At 36.7% G+C, this 20,479-nt stretch overlaps 1 protein-coding gene across 1 annotated transcript; it reads left to right on the forward strand.

Annotated features, from left to right (window-relative positions):
* The first annotated feature begins 204 nt into the window (after positions 1-204).
* LOC141695770 (uncharacterized) lies at positions 205-1,277 on the forward strand. The gene is made up of 5 exons (XM_074499991.1): positions 205-287; positions 364-601; positions 679-759; positions 980-1,099; positions 1,173-1,277. The coding sequence occupies exons 1-5, from the start codon at positions 205-207 to the stop codon at positions 1,275-1,277; spliced, it is 627 nt and encodes a 208-aa protein (XP_074356092.1).
* The last annotated feature ends 19,202 nt before the right edge of the window (positions 1,278-20,479 follow it).

A 20,479-nucleotide genomic window follows, 5' to 3' on the forward strand; every position in this document is an offset into this window, starting at 1 on the left:
TGTTGTTATTTTTGTAAGATTTCACCTAAGTGTTATGACTGGCTAATGCAAAAGCCAAGATAACAGTGGTCAAGGTCAGCTTTTAGAACAACTTCCTCAAGTGATATGTTTGTAAACAATCACTGTGAGTTGTTCAACTCAAGCATTAGGAAATTTAGGGATCTCCCTATATTAACCATGTTCAGGCAAATACATATTGCAATCATGAGGAGGATTCAGATCAGAAGAGATAAAATGAAGGACAGGGAACTTGTTATATGCCCTAGTGTACAGAAAAAGTTGAACAAGTAAGTCCTCAACTAACATAAATTGTTGAATTTCTGTACTAGTCCTCAACTAACATCAATTGTTGGATTTCTGCAGGGCTGTACAGTGGGATGGAAACTGTGTGGTGAACTGGTCAGGTGGGAGTACTTACAGTGTAACCACTACTGATGGAGGCCATACACTAGTAGTTGACTTGGTGAAGAAGACATGCACATGCAGAAAATGGGAATTAACTGGAATTCCTTGTTATCATGCATGTGCATGTATAGCACTAAGGAATGAAACATGGGACCACTACATTAGTGAGTGGTACAAAAAAGAAATGTATCTTAAGGTACATTTTTTATTCTTGTATGGTGAATGTACATGTATGCCCTCTATATGGACTAATTAATTTGTGTGTCTGTGCAGCTATACAATACAACTCTTGACCCAATTGTTGGTCCAAACTTTTGGGAGGACACACCTGAGCCCAAGCCTTTACCACCGAATGTGAAAATTCCAACTGGTAGGCCCAAGAAAAAAGGAACACCACTAATGATGTTCCAAAAAACCCAACAAAAATGAGCAGGAAGAATACAGTTGTGCACTGCACTTATTGTAAAGCCCAAGAACATAACTGGAGGAGTTGTGCAGCTAGGGTAAGGGCCATAACTACTTCTATTTATTGCTTCTAGTGATGACATTGTATTTATTATGGACAATTTTACAGAAAAATAATGACAAGAAGAAGGCTGAAGCAGAGGCTAAAGAATTCACTGAGGGAAAGACAAAAGTCAAGTGTAAGAATTGTGGTAAAGAGGGACACAATTCCAGGACTTGTAAAGTGCCAGTAAGTATTTTACTACCTTCTTTGCACTTCTTAAACATCATGCATGTATATTTAGTTTTTCTGTTTTGTCCAGAAACAAGTGCCAAATTGGCATAGGGTTGAAACTGAACAGCCTCATGAAGTTTTCCATGATAAAAGCATTGAGGCCCAACAGGCCCAGGGGGGAAGGTCCTTCTAATTCCAGGCCAAATAGAACTAAAAGGTCTGCACAAGGTCAGGAAAGAAGTCCTGTGGGACAGACAGAGGGCAGGGTTTTTACTACTTTGAAAGGTTTGAAGGCTTCAAAGAGAGTTAAAAAACACAAGTTCAGGTAGAACAAAGTGCCAAGAAGAAGCCCTGGAAGCCTTGAATTACAACTACTATTTATTTTGCTACTACTTTTGGCCAACTACTTTTGACGTCTCATTAAACTAGTTCAAATGGTTGTAACCATATTTATCTTGGAACTATTCAGTTGGTTGTAACCATAGCAAGTTGTGATGAACTACAATTATTATGTTAATCGGATGTTGGCAAGTAATGCCCTATGTAATAACCCCAATTTTTGAGAAATTTTGAAACCCTTATGAATAGTGTTTTTGCTGAACGAGAAAACTTTTCATGCCACGCTATGTAGGGGTTCTGTTATTGATCTTATGGGATATTATTAGTACTCTATGTGGTATATAAGTGTATGTAAAGATCGTCAGAATCCAATTCCGAACACTTTGATTTTTCCCGAAAATCCACAAGATACGGAGAGAATTGAGTATAAGGTAACAGGATAAAAAGGATTTAAATTAAAGGATTATAAGAGAGGATCATAGAAGGAATACAATATATTGAGAAAGGTTAAGGGAACCTAATTAATAAGATCCCGGGTATGATCCCTCAAACGATAAACGAGAACGAAAGATAAGCGAATTGTAAAACAAATAAGTGACCAAGAGACAAGCTTGTACAAGAAGCCAGGGATTGTGACATCATCAAACCACAAGGTGTGGACAAGTGGGAGCATTATGACATGTGCAAGGTGACACAAGCATGACATGGGAAGGAAGGAGGTGTGGTGGCTTTTTAACCACACAAATTCAAGGGCAACAAGGTAATTAACTAAATCAAACACAAAAACAAGCCAACCAAGCCAAGCAAAATCATTTTCATCAAAATCAAAAAGAAACCAAGGCATTGTTCTTCATGCTCTCGGCCAAAACAGAACCAGAACACTAAAACTGCTGTATCTCCTTCATTTATCACTCAAATATTGTGTTCTATAGCTCATTGGAAAGGTATTGAGATGGCCTACAACTCTTGTTCACAAGTCTCGTCCAAATAATCATGGTAAAACCCTCATTTTTACAGTTCTTTAAATCGGACTTTTAGAAACTTCAAAGCCTAACTTTGTGTTCTTGATTTCTTTGGAAAGATCAAGCTTGTAGGAGGCTCCCTAAGGCTTCCTAGCAACTTAACACCTCCCAAGGAAGGTATAAACTTCAAACCCTAGCCTTTACTTTATTTGTTAGTAAGTTTAATGGTTGGTGTTGTGAAATGAGAAGCATGGATTGTGATTATTAATAGTTTGGTTTGATTTGGAAGTGTTTTGGTAATTGAAGCTTGATTATAGTTCATAGGTCTTGATTGTGGTTGTTTGAGTTGAAAAACTTGGAGATTATGGACTGATGTGGTATGGTTTAGGTGAAGTTTTGTTGTATTGATGGTTATGAGTTGGTTGGTGGTTAATTGGAGTAGTTTAAACATTGGTAATCGCGTAAACATAGCCGTCGTAACGTCCGATTTTCTTTGGACTGTTTTTGTGCATAACATTAGGACCCGAGAACCCCCTGCTAGATTATGACCACTGCCATGTTTAGATAGCTCATGTTACGAGCTTCGTTTTGATATGTAGTTCGTTCGATTCCGATGCACGGTTTAGGAGAAAAAACCGTTTCAAGTAACGGCGTTTCGCGAATGAAACTTTTCCCCTCGCCTTACTTTGAAACATAGGTTAAAGACCAAAAAGGGTTAATTAATGTATGAAACATTTATGGTAAGTGTGTTAGGAAGTTGGTAAGACACTCGCGAAGGAATCGCCTTAAAACTCATAAAGGTTAAATTATTAAAAATGGTGGAGCCGAGCGTACTCGAGTGACTTAAGAGAATCAGTAAGCGCAAAACAAGCGTTAGAGTCTAAGTTAGTTAAAGTATAGATTTACAAGTGACTTTGGTTTAATTCCAACTTACTTGTTGTTTATAGGTTACCAGACTCGTACCGAGCCATTCGTAACCCCCAGTCGCTCAGGCAAGTTTTCTACCCGTTATACTGTTGTTGTGATGTATATATGTATATGCATTATCTTGTGATAGATGCATGTTGGTTAACTAGCAAATTTTGCGATATATTGAAGCATGCTGATATGGTATATATATGCATGCCTGTTTCGTATTCTTGCCATATATATCTGTTGGTTCAGTTGATAATACCTATGCTAGAGAATAGCGGTAATTTGCATATACCCTTAGTATAGGGACCCAAAGGTGAAAACATTTTCTAAAACCGGGAGTCGAGGATCCCGAGTAGATTTTATATATATATATTTATATATATATGGTTATAGTTTTCAAAACTATTAATCGAATAAGGTTTATTCGATAACTTGATTTTATTAATGAATATTATCTTGAATATTCATTCGAGGACTTATGACTCCTTTATATTATTTATTGAATATTACTTGGATATTCATTTGAGGATGTATGACTCCTTTATTTTATTTAATGAATATTATTTATAATATTCATTCGAGGGCTTATGACTCAGCTTATTTATTTATTGAATATTATTTCGAATATTCATTCGAGGGCTTATGACTCGGCTTATTTTATTTATTGAATATTATTTGAATATTCATTTGAGGATCTATGACTCCGATTATTTGCTGAGATATATTCTTTATTTTATTAAAGAATAAGGTGTCGATAATCAAACTCACTTTTGATTATTCAAATAAAGATAGTACTTTCGTATAGGTATATCTTTGGTTATTTAATATTCATTTCAAGTATAAGTTTTAAAACTTCTACTTCAATTATTTTTATAAAGATTATTCTTTATGGGAATATTATTTAAATAATAATATTCAGATATTTTCTAATATATTGGGACTGATTTACCTTGTTAAATCAGCATCACTCCAAACATTCTTAAAAATGTTTTGCGAGTCTTCAAAATGATTTTTAAAAGTTAGAGCGGATCCCAAAACTCATTTTTATATTTAAGATCCTCCTTTCGAAGGGGATTTAAATACTCGCTCAAAACCTGAGGGATCCGGCTCTGTGGTGTGTTTTATATTCGCAACAAGGTTGCTGTTTTGTTAAATGAATCGATTACTTACCCAACACTCGGGAAGTAAAATTCTTGGAACAAGTTAATCCATTAACAGGCATCGCCTGGGAAATATCGGTGAGTTCTCCTTTCCAACTAGATACGACTTCTTGGTGGAGCCGTATCAACAAGTTTCTACTTGGGGAAAGGGGGAACGAGCTTTACGTTTCAGAGTCATGGATTTCATCTGAACTAGGAGTGGCGTAAGTGGTCGAGTGGCGCCGGCCCAGCCTTATTATATTGGCCCAAATGGCCTGGAAGTTCCGCTAAGGCGGTCCATTCCTTAGGAGTTCAGTGTTCGGTTGACAAGTAAATCCGACAGGTTCTCCTCTACATGTAGAAAATGGTGGGGTTGTACTACTACGACTGATCATCGTAAGTGGTCTTCCTGGCGCGGCAAACTCCCGTAATGAGTTCATCATCCAATTGGATATTTCTGCAACACTACCCAGAGCACTTCGATAGAAAGGCTACGGCTGGGCGATTGTTGAGTGTTGGCAGGGTCAAGTTTTCAAAATGATGTTTGCATCAAATGAAGTATCTCGTAACTTCATTTTATTTTGATGATATTTTAAAGATTTAATCTATTCAAATCTGGTCTTGTAGTCTCATCTACGTGATGAACTTTTGAAACTAATTATAACTTGAACGGTGGTAGTTCAAGTAGTATTTGGAAAAGATATAAGTATATTGGAGTATCTTGTAACTTCATCTTTTAAACTTATATCTAGTAAATGATTATCTTATGTATGACAAAGATTTTCAGAAAAAAACGTTGAGACAAGGTTAGATATATGAGATCACCTTGCAATAATATTTTTATACAGTTATAAACTGGAACTCTGTGTATATTATGTATGGAAGAGGACTTCCAAGATTTTGAAAAGTATATATGTATATATACTGAATATTTTGCGACTTCATCGCATTAAGATATCAACTTGGTTCATTTCTTTTGACCAAGACTTTCATGAGTACTATGAGAAGGCTCATATACTATTAATCATTATACATATTATTTTGGTGGGCTTGCTGCTCACCCTTGCTTTCTTCTTTCATCACACAACAACAGATAGAAAAGATGAACAGAACCAAGCTCCCGATTCGCAAGCGATTAGGAGACGTTCCGCAGTTTTCTAGAAGCATTGATGGCGCCGTAGCTGAGGTAGGAACTACCAATAGGCTAGGCTTTCAACTTTTGATGTACCAGATTTATTTATATTTATGAATTGTAATAATGGCAAAGAAATGTAAATTTATTCAGAAAACCTTTTAAGGTGTATTGGCAGATAATTGTGGAATAAAATGACTTGTGGTTATTTTTGGATGTTCATCTCTGAGACTATAACGTGTGGTGTGTGTGTTTATTGTGGGGTCACAGTACAGAGTAGTTGAGTAATTATTAAGATTGGGTGTTATTAAGGGAAATGGAACTCGTGACGACCCGGATCCCCGACCCCGGATCTGGGGGTGTTACACCCTAGTATTTTGGTATTTTGTTGATGCATCAAATGTAATGACAGTGTTACTTTAACTTGCTTGCAATGAATGATTTTGGCAAATATTTGGTACTTTTATTCATTCCACTACATAATTGGCATCAAATGTAATTACATTTTGTAAAATACTACTTCATAAAATAAAATATATAATCATAAAAACCAACTTCATAAAATACAATACAACTGAATTTTAACATTGCAAATTTTATTCTAGCATGCCCTGGTCTACATGACGATTCTAGTTCAACCACAATAAAGCAATACAGAATGGTAGAAACCAACCAAAATATTTCCATTTCTTTACTTCTTTCTTCCATTTTGTTGCATCATCAACAAGTTTAGCCCTCTCCAAATCAAAGCTTCCTTCTTCTTCTTCATTGTTACGAACTCTTCTTAATAAACCATTAATCACAACTTGGCTTCGATTACAAAAGGGGGCATCAATCCACTTGAAGTACCCGCATCCATTACACCCATCAACAGAACCCAAAAATCTTCTTCGCGCATTCAATTGAGTCCAATCACACCTCTCTACCACCCATTTTCCACAAGAACACATTGGAGCCATGTTTTGATGTTCAAAAGTTAGGTTGTTTATGCTCAAATATAAGCAAAAGGAGATTATATACACAAATCATACACAATTAGCCGTTATAAATATTATCTTCCAAAAATACCCCTGCAGCCGTTACACTTTAACTGTGAAACTAACGGAAGGGACGCGGAGCCCCTAAAACGCTCAATAATTGTGCATTTAGCCATCAAAATGGCACAATTATTGATTTAGCAATCTCCGTGTAAAATAATTATAGTACAAGCCAACAAACTATAAAAAAGTTTTGTTTGAAAAACAATCCAAAATGCTACATAATATAGCGTTTTGTTTCTTCTTTTTTAATTTTTAAAGGTCATCACGTTACTTCAAGTAATGTTATGGTATTTTTTTTTCTTATTTTGAGCTTTTTTGATAAATTATTTAGAAGTCCGGAAATACCACTTAATGTTATGTTTTCAATATTTCTTTTTTATTTAATATTTTTCATAATTTAATAATTTTTAATATTTTAAAATTATTAGTCCCTTCTGGGTTATATAAATTTAAAACATTAAATTAATAAATATTATACCAATTTAGGGTTCGGGGTTAAAGGTTTAGGGCCTTCGAGCCTAAACCCTAATTTAAGTTAAGTTTTAGGGTCTCCTAAACCGTAACAACCAAAAATGTAAATTTTAAATTAAATAATTTAAAATTTTAAAAATATAACTTAATTAAATAATTTTTAATATTTTAGAGTTTACCAATTCCCTTTTAGTTTTAAAAACAATTTAAATATTTTTTTAATATTTTAGGATTTAACAATTTTTTATTTGGATTTAAAAATATTCTTTTAAAAAATATGTATAAAACACTAGATAAAGTAATGTATTGGATCAAAACGCTACATGATATAGTGTTTTGATGGCAAAACACTACATTATATAGCGTTATACACACTGAAAATTTTTAAAAAAAATTATACGCAACATGACGTAGCGTTTTAGAGTTTTTTACCTAAACGCTACGGAATGTATAGTTTTGAAGTGACATGTTAGGTCATTATTTCGAGAATTGATATTTTGGACCATTTTTTACCGAAATGACATTTAAGATCATCACCCTCCTTATCCCCCAACATCTTTCATAAGGCCAATTCATAATTTTCTTAAAAAAAACTTGGATATAAAATCGCACTCGCACAAATTTTATTTTTAAATTATCATATTTGATAATATTATCACTTGATATTAACTAATTGGTAGTTGAATAAAATATACTAAAAATTATGTGTTTTATATCATAAAAATATTGATATATTTTGTGTTTTTGTATATATATCAAAAAATATAATTAAGCTGAAATGTTTAAGTATTAAGAAAAAAAGAAATAGTAATAACAAATCATGTCCGAGTAAAATTATACTGTAATTTATTATCATAACAAATCGTTTCGAAAGCGAAAGCAAATGTTGATAATTATTAAAAATATATCCTTTGATAACTAAAATTAATAATCCCTCTATAAATTGTTTAAATTTTAATTTTATATTATATTTTATAGTACTAATTACACTGATATTATATCATTTAGGAATGAACATGAATAATTAATATAAATCCGATATATTTTATTTACGTTTTATAAAGCGACACCCTTATACAAAATTTGATATTCATTTTGTTGCATATTGGATAATTTGTCACTCAATGTTAATTATTTGATAATTGATATCATAAAATGAAAATTATGTATTCAATATTATACAAATTATATTGATGTATTTTATGTTTATAGATATATATACATATATCTATACTATACTATAATAGCCGGAATGTGGTATAATTTGTAGTTTGGTTCACCCCTTATTTTGGTTATCCTTTTCCATCACGATCGTCGGATCTTCTTCATCAAATAATCAGAACCGTTAGATCCAAATACTAAAAAAATACACTCCACAATTTCTTCGGTTCGAATCCCGTTAACAACAAATATTAATATTATTATTTATAAAGATACATATAAGTTCTCATGTTCAAATCCCGTTAACAACAAACATTTAAATTATTTATAAATATACATATAAGTTTTCAGATTCAAATCTTACTCACCAACAACAAACATTTATATTATTATTTATGAATAAAATCTCATCAATTATATACTATTTATATTATCTGAACCTAACTTAAAATTATTATTATATAATTATTATTTAGTATTTAATTATTTATATAGAATTTTAATAAAATTATACAAAATAAAATTAAAAATATATAGATATTAACCAAACCCGTGCTTCGCACGGACCGTAGGCTAGTACATTTAAGTGGGTAACTCTGTTAAACTAGTAACCTACTTTTCTTACTAGTATCATTACACATAGTATCATAGTGAGAGTGAATAGGTTAAAAATAATGCACTGCACCTAACCATAATAAATGTACAATTTTAAATTAACCTATTACAAATATGTGTTTAAAAAAATATCAAGGAACTGAAAAAAATTATGTTCTTAAATTAGTAATATTTTTAGATATGTAATGTTCCGTAAAAAAATTAAAATTTTGTATAATATATGTTCCATTAAAACTTATAATATCAAGTAAATTATTGTTTTGTTAAAAATTTATAACTACCATATAAATTTATATTTTAAAAAAATTATAATATATAAGTTATGTTAGTTAAAATAAAATTTTAAAAAATACAGAACATAAGTCAGTAAAAATACAAAACATGAGTTCCCTTAAAAATTCAAAACATAAATTTTGAAAAATACACATGTTCTATTAAATATAAAATTGAGAGGAGTTCTCTAGAAAAAAGAGAAGTTCTCTAAAAAATACAAAGTACCTATCTATGACGAGCAGTTATTAATGAATGGCCGAAAGTGATATATATATATAGAGAGAGAGAGAGAGAGTAAAGTTCTATGGAGTCCACCTTTTAATTGGAGTCCTCGGAGTCCATCTATATTCTGTAAATAAAATATCTTCTAAAACGTGTTATCTTACAAAACTTGTTTTATAAATATCATTACTTCAATAAAATCATGCAAATCTCATATATTTACAAATACAATATGTATGTTCTGCAACATGAACATTAATGTTCTGCAAACTAAGCATGTTTTGTATAATAATATATTTTGCAATGTTCTACTTGTAAAATCTATGTAATTTGCAAGATTTTCAATAATATTGTGATATTTGTTGATATCATTCGAAAAATAATACGTTATGCAACAATTTAAGCTATATTTTACTTGCATAATATATATGGACTCCAAGGACTCCAATGAAATAGGGGACTCCATAGAACCTAACATATATCTGTTATTCCCAGTGGACTAACAATGAGATTTACAGAAGGGGGTTGAATGTAAATCTCAAAACTTTTTCAAGTTTTGAGCAGTTTCTAAGGCTAAGTGTTTTAGTGAACAAATGTGTGTGAATTGCTTGAAGCTAATACAGACAGATATATATTCAAACACAAATGTAAAGAACACAAAGAACTTAAAAACTTTTCTGGTGGATTTGTTGTTCTACCAGAGATGTGTTATTTCAGAAAATCTGTGATTCAAAGAATTAAATCACAGCTGCGTCCTAGTACAAACTAGATGATTTTCTCTCTGGATTTTTCTAAACAGCTCTGGAAAATTCACCATCTAATTACTAGATGCTACTTGGTTTATATATCATCAATTTTACAAGTGAAGATAAAACTGTAAAATACAATTAAAAGATTCTTCATATGTTTCTTCCTCATTTCTCTATCCAATGCAATTTAGGTTTAACTGTGAATCTTTGAATACTTTCTTGTTTGCACCAGAATGGAAATGCTGCATTTTCTTGATTCCTCCTAGAGGCTGCCACATTCCAGCTTGTCTCTGTCAACCCATGTGCCTCTGTCAGCTTATGAATTGTCACTATCAACTGCTATTGAACTAAGCATTCGTTGAAGCTTTCATCCGTTGATGACTTTATCCGTTGAAGCTTTATCCGTTGAAGCTTTATCCGTTGATGCATTAGCAGTTGAAGCTTTATCCGTTGAAGAACTCATCCATTGATGGATGTTATCTGTTGAAGCTTTAGAGACATCCGTTGAAGCTTTGTTTCTCATCCGTTGAAGACCTTTAATATCAGTTGATACTACTTCACTTATACAAAATTACAAGGCATGAAATATTTATAATTAGCCCTCCTATTTGCATATCCACTAGTAGTCAACATGACTGATAATTTCTCATAACATCTAAGAATTACAACTTAAATACAGAGAATGAAATGTGCTACAATACTAAACTTATTTCTAAGTAAAGCTACTCCTTCAACGGATAGCCAAAATGGTCTTATCCGTTGAGGCTACAAAAACTAGATTTCTACTTAAGTATTTTGTTTAACTTATCATCAAACTAATACACATATTCCCAACAATCTCCCCCTATTTATGTCTACTAGAACTGTAGGCATAAATTTGGGTTTAACTTGATGATAACAAAATACTTATCAAACATATGAACTGAAATAAAGTAGAAATTCAAAAGTGCTGCAAAAATTTGTATACTGAGATAAAATTGAAGAATTACATTGTTTCCAAGGGTGCTCCTTAAGCCTGAGTAGATTAATTTCTTTTCCTTTGATCCTTTGTTTTCTTCCATAGCCTCCTGTCATTCTCCTCTATTTGGAGTTGGAGTTGTCTGTAGAATTCAGCTTCATCTTCTTCATTGATGTCCAACTTAGATTGCATATCCTTGAGAGTTTCATTACTGGCAATCTTGAGGTGATTTATGAACTGTAATTCCATCCTCTGGGATGAGTAATGTTCTAGGCAAGGCATTGGGATCCCACCAAGTTTTCCTTATGCTGGCAATCTTGTTGAGAATCTCAGTTTTGGTAGTCCTGGTAAAGCTAGAATCCCTTTTTATAGCTGAGTAAACTCTAACCAAGGTAGAATAGCCTTCATCCAGAATTCTGTAAAGAGGCCAAGTCCTTTCCCCACTTCCTTTATATTTGAACACTAGTCTTTCTGGAAGCTATCTGTAGGCATCTATTCCCCTTACTTCCTCCAGCTCATCCAGATAGAGTTCAATGTCTGTAAATTCCTTTATGTCACAAATGTGAACATAATCATCCTTTGAGGCTTGTGGCTTAGGCTTAGGCTTCTGAGTGAATTTGATTGAGGTTAGAGGAGGTGTTGATTTGATTTTTCTTTTCTGTTTTTTTGATGGTGGAGAAGTGGTTAAGAAAGTGGGCAATTTGATGGTGTCCCAATCAATTGGTTCCTCCTTAGGAGTGATTGTTTCACCATGGATATTTATGAAGGGGTCAGGCACAATGGGTTCAGGAATAGAAGGTAGTGGTTTGGATTTTGATTGGGTTTCTTCAGTTTTATCTATAATCTTCCTTTTTGCATTGGCCTTCTTTCTGTTCCCTTTCTGCCATTCCTTTCTTTCCTTGCTTCTTTCTTCCACATCATCATTAAGCATGTCCCCCATACCTACATCTTCACCCTTGTCTTCAATTTCTTTCTTTTCTTCAGCTTGACTTGACTTTAGCTGTTTTTCAAGCTTTGCTTGTGCTCTTTTGTCAGCCTTTAGCTTTTTTGCTTCTTCTTTCAACCTTCTGGCTTCTTCCCTCTTGGCTATTGAGAATTTGGGATGTCCTTGTATCACACAGATACTCTTTCCCTCTCTAAAGATAATAGCCATGTTCATTCTTTCAACCACATCCTTGGTCTCCTTGTGCTTCATGATATTACCACCCAAAATCTTGTCTTCATCAGGCTTTGGAAGAGGAAAATCCACTCCTTTCAACTGAGCAAGGCTTAGAGGGTTCTTTGTAAGGTCCTTGTTGGATCTGTTATTGGGCTTGAGAACCATAGGTTTCAGATTCTTGGAAGAAGTCTCTCCAACCTTTTTCCTCCTTACTGGCTTGAGCTCCATAATGATTGGCTCCACCTTTGTGTTATGCTTCACAGATTGTGATTTTGAAGTTGTAGAACCAAAAATTTGTTGCATCCTTTCATCAATTTTCCTCCTTTGCTCTTTGACTTTCATCTCAGCTGCTGCTATCTGGATTAGATCAATTCCATCAAGCTTTCCTTTGATTTGAAGTGTTGGAGAAGTGGTGATGGCAGGAACTAGCACTTTAGATATTTGAACTTTTGTTGATGGCTCTCCTTCCCTTTCCCCTTTATTCTCCCCCTTTTTGTTATCATCAAGGATAGGGGTCAAGCCTTGTGTTTTTGCCAGCTGCAATAGTAGACTTGTCTGAGATTGTTGATTTTGAAGAATGGTGATCACAGAGTCTTCAATGACTTGAACTCTGTTTTCCAACTTGGCCAGCCTCTTGTCAGCATCAGATTCTCTCCTCAATCTCAGCAACAAATCTTGCATTGTACCATAAGGCATGACTGAATCCAACTTCTCAGAATTGTAGGATTTCAGATCAGCAATATCCGTTTTGAGTTCATCCACACTCAAATTCTGTCTGATGTGCTGCAACTGCAAGAGATGCAGAGAGTCTAGATGAGCTTGAAGAATAGCCTTGGTACCAGCATCTGAAGTGTCCTGAAGGGCCTTTTGAATAGCCATAACCTGCTTGACCAAAGCTACACCAAACACTCCTGGTGTAGATTTCTTTGTCCATGCCCATTCAGGTAAATTTGGAACATAACTTGGACCTGCATCTCCCCCTAAGTTCATGCTCCCATCCAAAGAATTAGAGTCATCATCATTAGAATTTACTTCAAATTCTTCAGATGGCTCACCAGCTTAAGAAGACATCCTATTAACAACAGCTTTATCTCTTTGAAGAGATTCTGAAGTGTGCACTATGTTCAAAGTCTGCTCTGCCTCCACATTGCCCTGAGCAGCCAACAGTTGATAGGCTGAAACAGGATGAGTAAAAGTGTCAGCATCCAAGGAAATGTTATCAATTTCAGCTTTGTAATGTTGCTGAAATTGTCTTCCCTTTTCAGCATCATCCACAATCATTGACTCACTAGCAATGGTTGGATCCACCCTTATAGACTCTGTACCTGCTTTTCTCTCATTTTATCTATATTCTTGCATCAGGGCTCCCCCTGGCTCACACACACCTTCACACCCTCACCCTCACCTACTAAGGTGGCACTCCCCTCACTCACTTTTGCCATGCTGGAAGAAATAGCATGCATATTTTGACTCTCAACGTCTCCTTTTTTTTGGGAGCAACCCAGCCTCTCACTCAAATTATCACTCCCTTCCCTCAATCCTAGAAGTGATTGTACAGTAACCATGTCTTCTACACTTGGAATTGATTCAGTTATATGTGTAGAGACCATCAACGAATAGGGAGTATCCGTTGAAGTGGAAACTGATGATATCAACGGATAAATGTTGTTAAGCTTATCCGTCGAAGAACAACCACTTGTCTACGGATGAGAGATATCCGTTAAAGAAGGAAAAGATGTAGATATTGAAAGTGACATAATTGTTGAATCTGTGTGAATTGATTTTAAGTGAGGTGACACAGATTCCTCAACTAAGTCTGAAAGAATTGGCTGATGATCCAACAAATCATCTAAAAGATGATGATCACCAGGATTTGAGTGGGGCTCCTCCCTGAGTTTTAAAGAGGGAGAATCAGGAATTGATGTGAATATCATATCCACATCCAGAGATGGTGATGGGGAATTTGGTGATTGATGTGTGTCTATTATGAGAGAATGGGGCTTTGACTCCACATTTGCTGGAGCCACATCAAGCTGAATTTGAGAAGGCAAAGATACAGGTGGATGTATCTGTGCAAAGTGTGCCCCCAGTGTTGAAACTAGGGTTTTAGCCATCTTTCTTCTTGAAAAGGCTTTGATAGGTGAATGTATGGCTTCAGTGTCCCTCCCTCTTTTGTTCTGTGTCCCTGGTTGGGGACTATTTTCAATAGCTGCATCCTTTTGGGAGGATGCAACTAGGGATGTGTTTGACTCCTTTTGAACCACCACAGTCTTTTGAGAAACTGTGGCTTGGCTGGCTAGGGTACCACTCACCTCTCCCACCTTATCCTGGGGGGTTTCTTGATGTTCACCCCTCCCCTCACCACTCACACCCTGTTCACTCCCTTCAGGGTTTATGGTAGTTGTTACAACTGTTGTCTTTTGAGAAACAACATAGGTAGTTTTCTTTGACTTGTGTTTTGGAATTTTAGTTTTGGTGGCTTTGGTAGGAATCTGTTGGGACAAAGACAGAGATTCCATTGCCATACTAGAAGGAAAAGAAACAATGGGGTTGGAAGAGGTAGGAGTTGCAGAAGTATTTACCTCACTTACCTGAGGTGCATTCATTATTGGTAAATATACCAATGGCACCTGGCTGTTGAGGTTAATTCTCAAAAGGTCTGCAAGGACCCTTTTCTCTTGTGCCCGACATTTGAGTTTATTGCTCTCATTAGTTATGACCAAACCTTCAGCAATATGGTTAGCCAATAACATAAAAAATCTAGCATAGTAGATGTTATGAGGTCTATTAGCTTTGTTACCTAACCTGGAACCTAATTCTAGCATGACATAGTTGCTAAAATTAAAGTACCTATCAGAAACTAGCATATAGAGCATATTAACAAGAAATGAAGTTATGGCATCAAAATTGTTAATCTTCCCAGAGAAAACCTTGATAAAGGCATCTCCAAGAAAACTCCATTCTTTCCTAAGGCCCTTTCTTCTAATGCTCCCTAAACTAGCAGAATCAAAAGAATAGCCTATGGAATCTAACATAGCAGATACATCATTATCAGTGTGTGGTGTCATGGCATTATTCTCAGGTAGCTTAAAGCAAGACTGTATATCATCATAGTTAATACAGTAATCCTTACCTTTGAGAGAGAAAGTAATGGTCATATCTGTGGAGTTGAACTCTGCAGTTGTCCAAATCTCCTCAATTACCTCACAATAGATAGTTGGGGCTTCCACCATTGCATAGCTTAGTTTGCAGTTCTTGATGAAGTCCATCATCTTGTAAAAATCTGAGTGGGCTTCATTCTTTTCCACCAAGGCTATGAAATTGTTCTTTTCATAAACAAAGCCAGACTGAGACATAATCTTGACTACTGGTGCCATTGTTGTGAGTAGAGGTTGCAGAGAAAAGATTGAGAGTTTTGGGAAAGAAAGAGAGTAAAAATTGCAAGAAAGCGTAAAGTGAAAATAAGAATTCAATGGGCTTTTATACTTTCTCGAATTAAAACGTAAATAGAATGATTAAATAATACTTTTAAGTAAATTACAACCGTTTGAGAATAAAGAAAACTGTAGAAATTCTGAAAACTGCCTTTAATACAAATACATACAACTGTGTATATATGTATCAACGGTTAAGTAAACGAATCAACGGTTGTGACTCACTTAAAGTAACTGATGTGACACTTCAACGGATGAGGTAAATAGTTATCCGTTGAAGATTAACACTGTTTTTATCCGTTGAAGGATAAAATTACCAGAAATGTATTTGTCTTTTAACGGATAATGAACATCCGTTGATAGAACAATTTTGGTTTTCAACGGATAGGGAATATCTATTGATAGAATAAACTTTACATAAAGCCAACTTTGTTCTTGCCACAAATTCATTTCAGGCTTCAAAGCAGATTATAATGAGGACATGAATTTATGAATAATTAAGCATACCTAGCTCACTTACTAATCTTATGAATGTTGATTCATCAAGTGGCTTGGTAAATATGTCTGCAATCTGCTTTTCACTTGGAACAAAATGAAGTTCCACTATACCTTTTGATAGGGATAAATAAGTCCTGGTTTTATAATTAATGGGCTGCTAGGCCCAATAAGAAGATGTATGATATTCAGACCAGAAAGGTTAAGCCTGACGGACCAGATCAGGCCTGGTGGAATAAAAAAAGGCCAAAAAGCCCTGATTATTAATTAATTTCGTAATTAATTAATAAGGGAGAAATCAGATGTTGAAAAGAGTCCCGATGAGGATATAAGTCCTTAGAGATTAGCCTCAAGGGAACCTAAAAGGATAAGGAATCAGCTTCCTACTTCCTAGGACTCCTAAGTCTATCCTAATTCAGAGGCTTATCCACCAAGTCTCCTATACCAAGTCCAATTCAAGGACTCCCACATCTATATAAGGGGTCTCACCCCCACCCATCAGAACTACGTTTTTTGACTTGATCCTTGGCAATCAGCAAGGTACGTAGGCATCTTGTTAAGGCAGATTGAGTCACGAAACACAAGAGCAGTCAAATCGAGCCTCGAAGCTCACGTTCCTTAGTATTAAATACAGCAATTATATATAGTAGTTTTAATCCATAACATTTGGCGCCGTCTGTGGGAAATACGCAACAACAACCATGGCGAGAACACGGAGAACAACCAGCACTCTGGAGGAGGGAACACCATCAGGGACAACCCAGGTGATTTCATCAACCGTGGAGGTTCCTCCCCATTCAACTTATGCATCTACTCAGGGGGAAGCCCAGACAGGGGCAACTCATCCTCAGCCACAAGGGACAACTCCCCCGACTGTTCAAGGAAGTGGATATGCTGGGCGAAGCGAAGCACGAGGGCGGTCGCCCCCCTATATACGAGGTTTGGATCCTATCCCTGAGGATCGGGAATTTTCTGGTCCATACACTGAGAGAGACTCCGAATCTTCGGATGATGAAGTGGCCCCGAGAAGGAGGCGTCCTGGGAAAGAGCCAATGGCCGATGGAAGGCAACGCCCCCAAAGCACCCCAGGGGCGAATCCCCAAGAAGTGCAGGAAAAGATCAGGGCTCATGAGGCTGAAATCCAAAGGCTGAGGCGTGATTTGGAGGCTCACCAAGCCACCAGACCCCACATACCTCCTAGGGGGAGAAATCCTCCTCCTATCATAGACCTGGATGGTCCGGTAAGAAGAAGGGCTGCTATCCCAAGAACTGATCCAAGCAATCTCCTTCCCCTTGGAGATCCTGATGATCCAACTCCACCCTTCACAGAAGAGATAATGAATGCCCATATCTCAAGAAAATTTAAGATGCCCACTATCAAAGCCTATGATGGCACGGGAGACCCCGCTAATCATGTTAGGACATTCTCTAATGCACTGCTGCTGCAACCCGTGAATGATGCTATAAAATGTCGGGCCTTCCCTCAAACCCTGTCGGGTATGGCTCAAAGATGGTACAGTCGCCTACCCCCAAATTCTATTGGATCATTCAGAGAATTAAGTCAGGCTTTTATTAAGCAATTCATCAGTGGAAGAGTCCATGAGAAAAGTTCAGCATCTCTTATGAGTCTTGTGCAGGGAGCTAAAGAATCCTTAAGAGATTACCTAAATCGTTTTACAAAGGAGGCTTTAAAAGTCCCAGACCTTGATGATAAGGTAGCCATGATAGCACTGCAACAAGGAACTAGGGATGAGTTTTTCAAGATGTCTTTGGCCAAACGACCCCCTGAGAGCATGTTGCAGCTCCAAGAGAGGGCAGGGAAGTATATCAAGGTTGAAGAGAGTATGAGGAAGACCGTAGTAAGTAATGAGCCCACTGGAGGCAAGAAACGAAAAACTGATTTGGAGTATATCGCTAAGGATAAGTATCCTAGAACTGAACAAAACCCTGATTCAACCCCCAAGAAGGGAGGACCTGGGCAAAAGTTCACTGAATACGCTAAGCTGAATGCCCCCAGAAGTCAGATTTTGATGGAGATTGAGAAAGACAGAGATATTCGCTGGCCTAAGCCCTTGAAGGCTGATCCCGCCAAGCTAGATAAGGGCAAGTATTGCAGGTTTCACAAAGATGTTGGCCATGACACCGATGAGTGTAGGCAGTTGAAAGATGAAATTGAGTTTTTGATTCGAAAAGGAAGGCTGAACAAGTATACTGGAGATGGAGGAGACAGAAACAATAATGGAAGGAAGAACTTTGAAGATCGTAGGAGGGACCAAGATGATCAGGGGCGGAATCCCCAACCTAGAGGACCAGTTATAAACACCATTTATGGAGGGCCGAGACCTCGAGGTCCTGTGATAAACACGATCTTTGGAGGTCCAACTGCTGCTGGATTGTCCAAAAATTCCAGAAAGGCATATACTAGAGAGGTTATGCATATTGTTGGAGAAGCCCCGAAGAGGGCCAGGACAGAAGTAACATTGGCTTTTGATGATTCCGACCTAGAGGGTGTGAAGTTTCCCCATGACGACCCGCTGGTCATAACGCCGATAATAGGAAATAGCCCGGTTAAGAGGGTCCTTGTGGATAATGGTGCTTCTGTGGATATCTTGCTCCACGACACCTTTCTAAGGATGGGGTATAACGACTCCCAGTTGACACCAACCGACATGCCGATATATGGATTTGCTGGAGTAGAATGTCCTGTGGAAGGGATAATTAAATTACCAACCACCATAGGTACGGAGCCTAGGCAAGCAACGCAGATGCTGGATTTTGTGGTGGTAAAGGCTAGTTCAACTTATAATGCTATCATGGGGAGAACAGGGATACATGCTTTCAAGGCAGTCCCCTCCTCCTACCATTCAGTCATGAAGTTCCCCACCCGAAACGGGATTGGAGAAGAGAGGGGAGATCAAAAGATGGCTAGAAGCTGTTATGTGGCCTCTTTGAGGGCAGATGGAGTCGGGGGGCAGGTTCTTCCTATTGAAGATATGGATGTTCGAGAAAATGATGAAAATAGAGGAAGGCCAGCAGAAGAATTGGTTTCGGTTCCTTTAGATCCCAAGAATCCTGAGAGGATGACTTTCATTGGAGCTACATTAGAGGAGCCCCTTAGAGGGAAGTTAGTGAAATTTTTGCAAGAAAATAGTGATGTGTTTGCATGGTCAGCAGCTGATATGCCAGGCATAGACCCGGGGTTAATTACCCACAAGTTAAACGTGGATCCAAGCCGGAAGACAGTGAAACAAAAGAAAAGAAATTTTGCCCCGGAAAGACAAGAGGCTATAAAGCAGGAAGTGGAAAAGCTCTTAGAGGCTGGTTTCGTTGAGGAAATTCAATTTCCGGAGTGGTTAGCAAACCCTGTAATGGTGAAGAAGGCTAATGGAAAGTGGAGGATGTGTATAGACTTCACCGATCTGAATGATGCATGCCCCAAAGACTGTTTTCCGCTGCCTAGAATTGATACTTTGATTGATGCCACCGCTGGACATGAGATGCTGAGTTTCATGGATGGATTTAGCGGATACAACCAGATCAAAATGCATAAGGATGACATTCCAAAGGTATCATTTATCACTGACTTTGGTGTTTATTGTTATCTTGTTATGGCGTTTGGTCTCAAGAATGCAGGAGCCACCTATCAAAGGTTGGTGAATAAAATTTTTAAGGATCTTATTGGGAAGACTATGGAAGTCTATGTTGATGACATGCTAGTCAAGAGTCTAGTAAAGATTGATCATATAACCCATTTGAGGGAAGCTTTTGAGGTCCTGAGGTACCACAAGATGATGTTGAATCCCACGAAGTGTGCCTTCGGAGTAGGATCTGGAAAATTCTTGGGATTGATGGTCTCAAAGAGGGGAATTGAGGCTAACCCCGATAAAATAAAGGCAATCCTGGACATGGAACCCCCAAAAACTGTCAAGGATGTTCAGAAACTCACAGGAAGGGTTGCTGCGCTAGGGCGATTCATCTCCAAGTCAGGAGACAAGTGTTTGTCATTCTTCAAGTCATTAAAGAACATTAAAAACTTTGTATGGAGTGAGGAAAATCAGAAGGCATTTGAAGAGTTAAAGAAGTATATGGGCCAGGCCCCGTTGTTGGCCAAGCCAGTTTTGGGTGAAGTTTTATTCTTGTACTTGGCTGTTTCAGAAAGCGCCTTGAGCGCGGTGTTGGTTAAGGAGGAACTGAAAGTCCAGAAACCCGTATACTATGTCAGCAAAATTTTGCATGGTGCTGAGTTGAATTATTCAGCCATTGAGAAATTCGCTTTAGCCTTGGTGATGGCTTCAAGAAAGCTGCGTCCTTATTTTCAAGCTCACCAAATT

This window comes from Apium graveolens, chromosome 2, assembly GCF_009905375.1.
Source record: "Apium graveolens cultivar Ventura chromosome 2, ASM990537v1, whole genome shotgun sequence".
In the NCBI taxonomy this organism is placed as follows: domain Eukaryota; kingdom Viridiplantae; phylum Streptophyta; class Magnoliopsida; order Apiales; family Apiaceae; genus Apium; species Apium graveolens.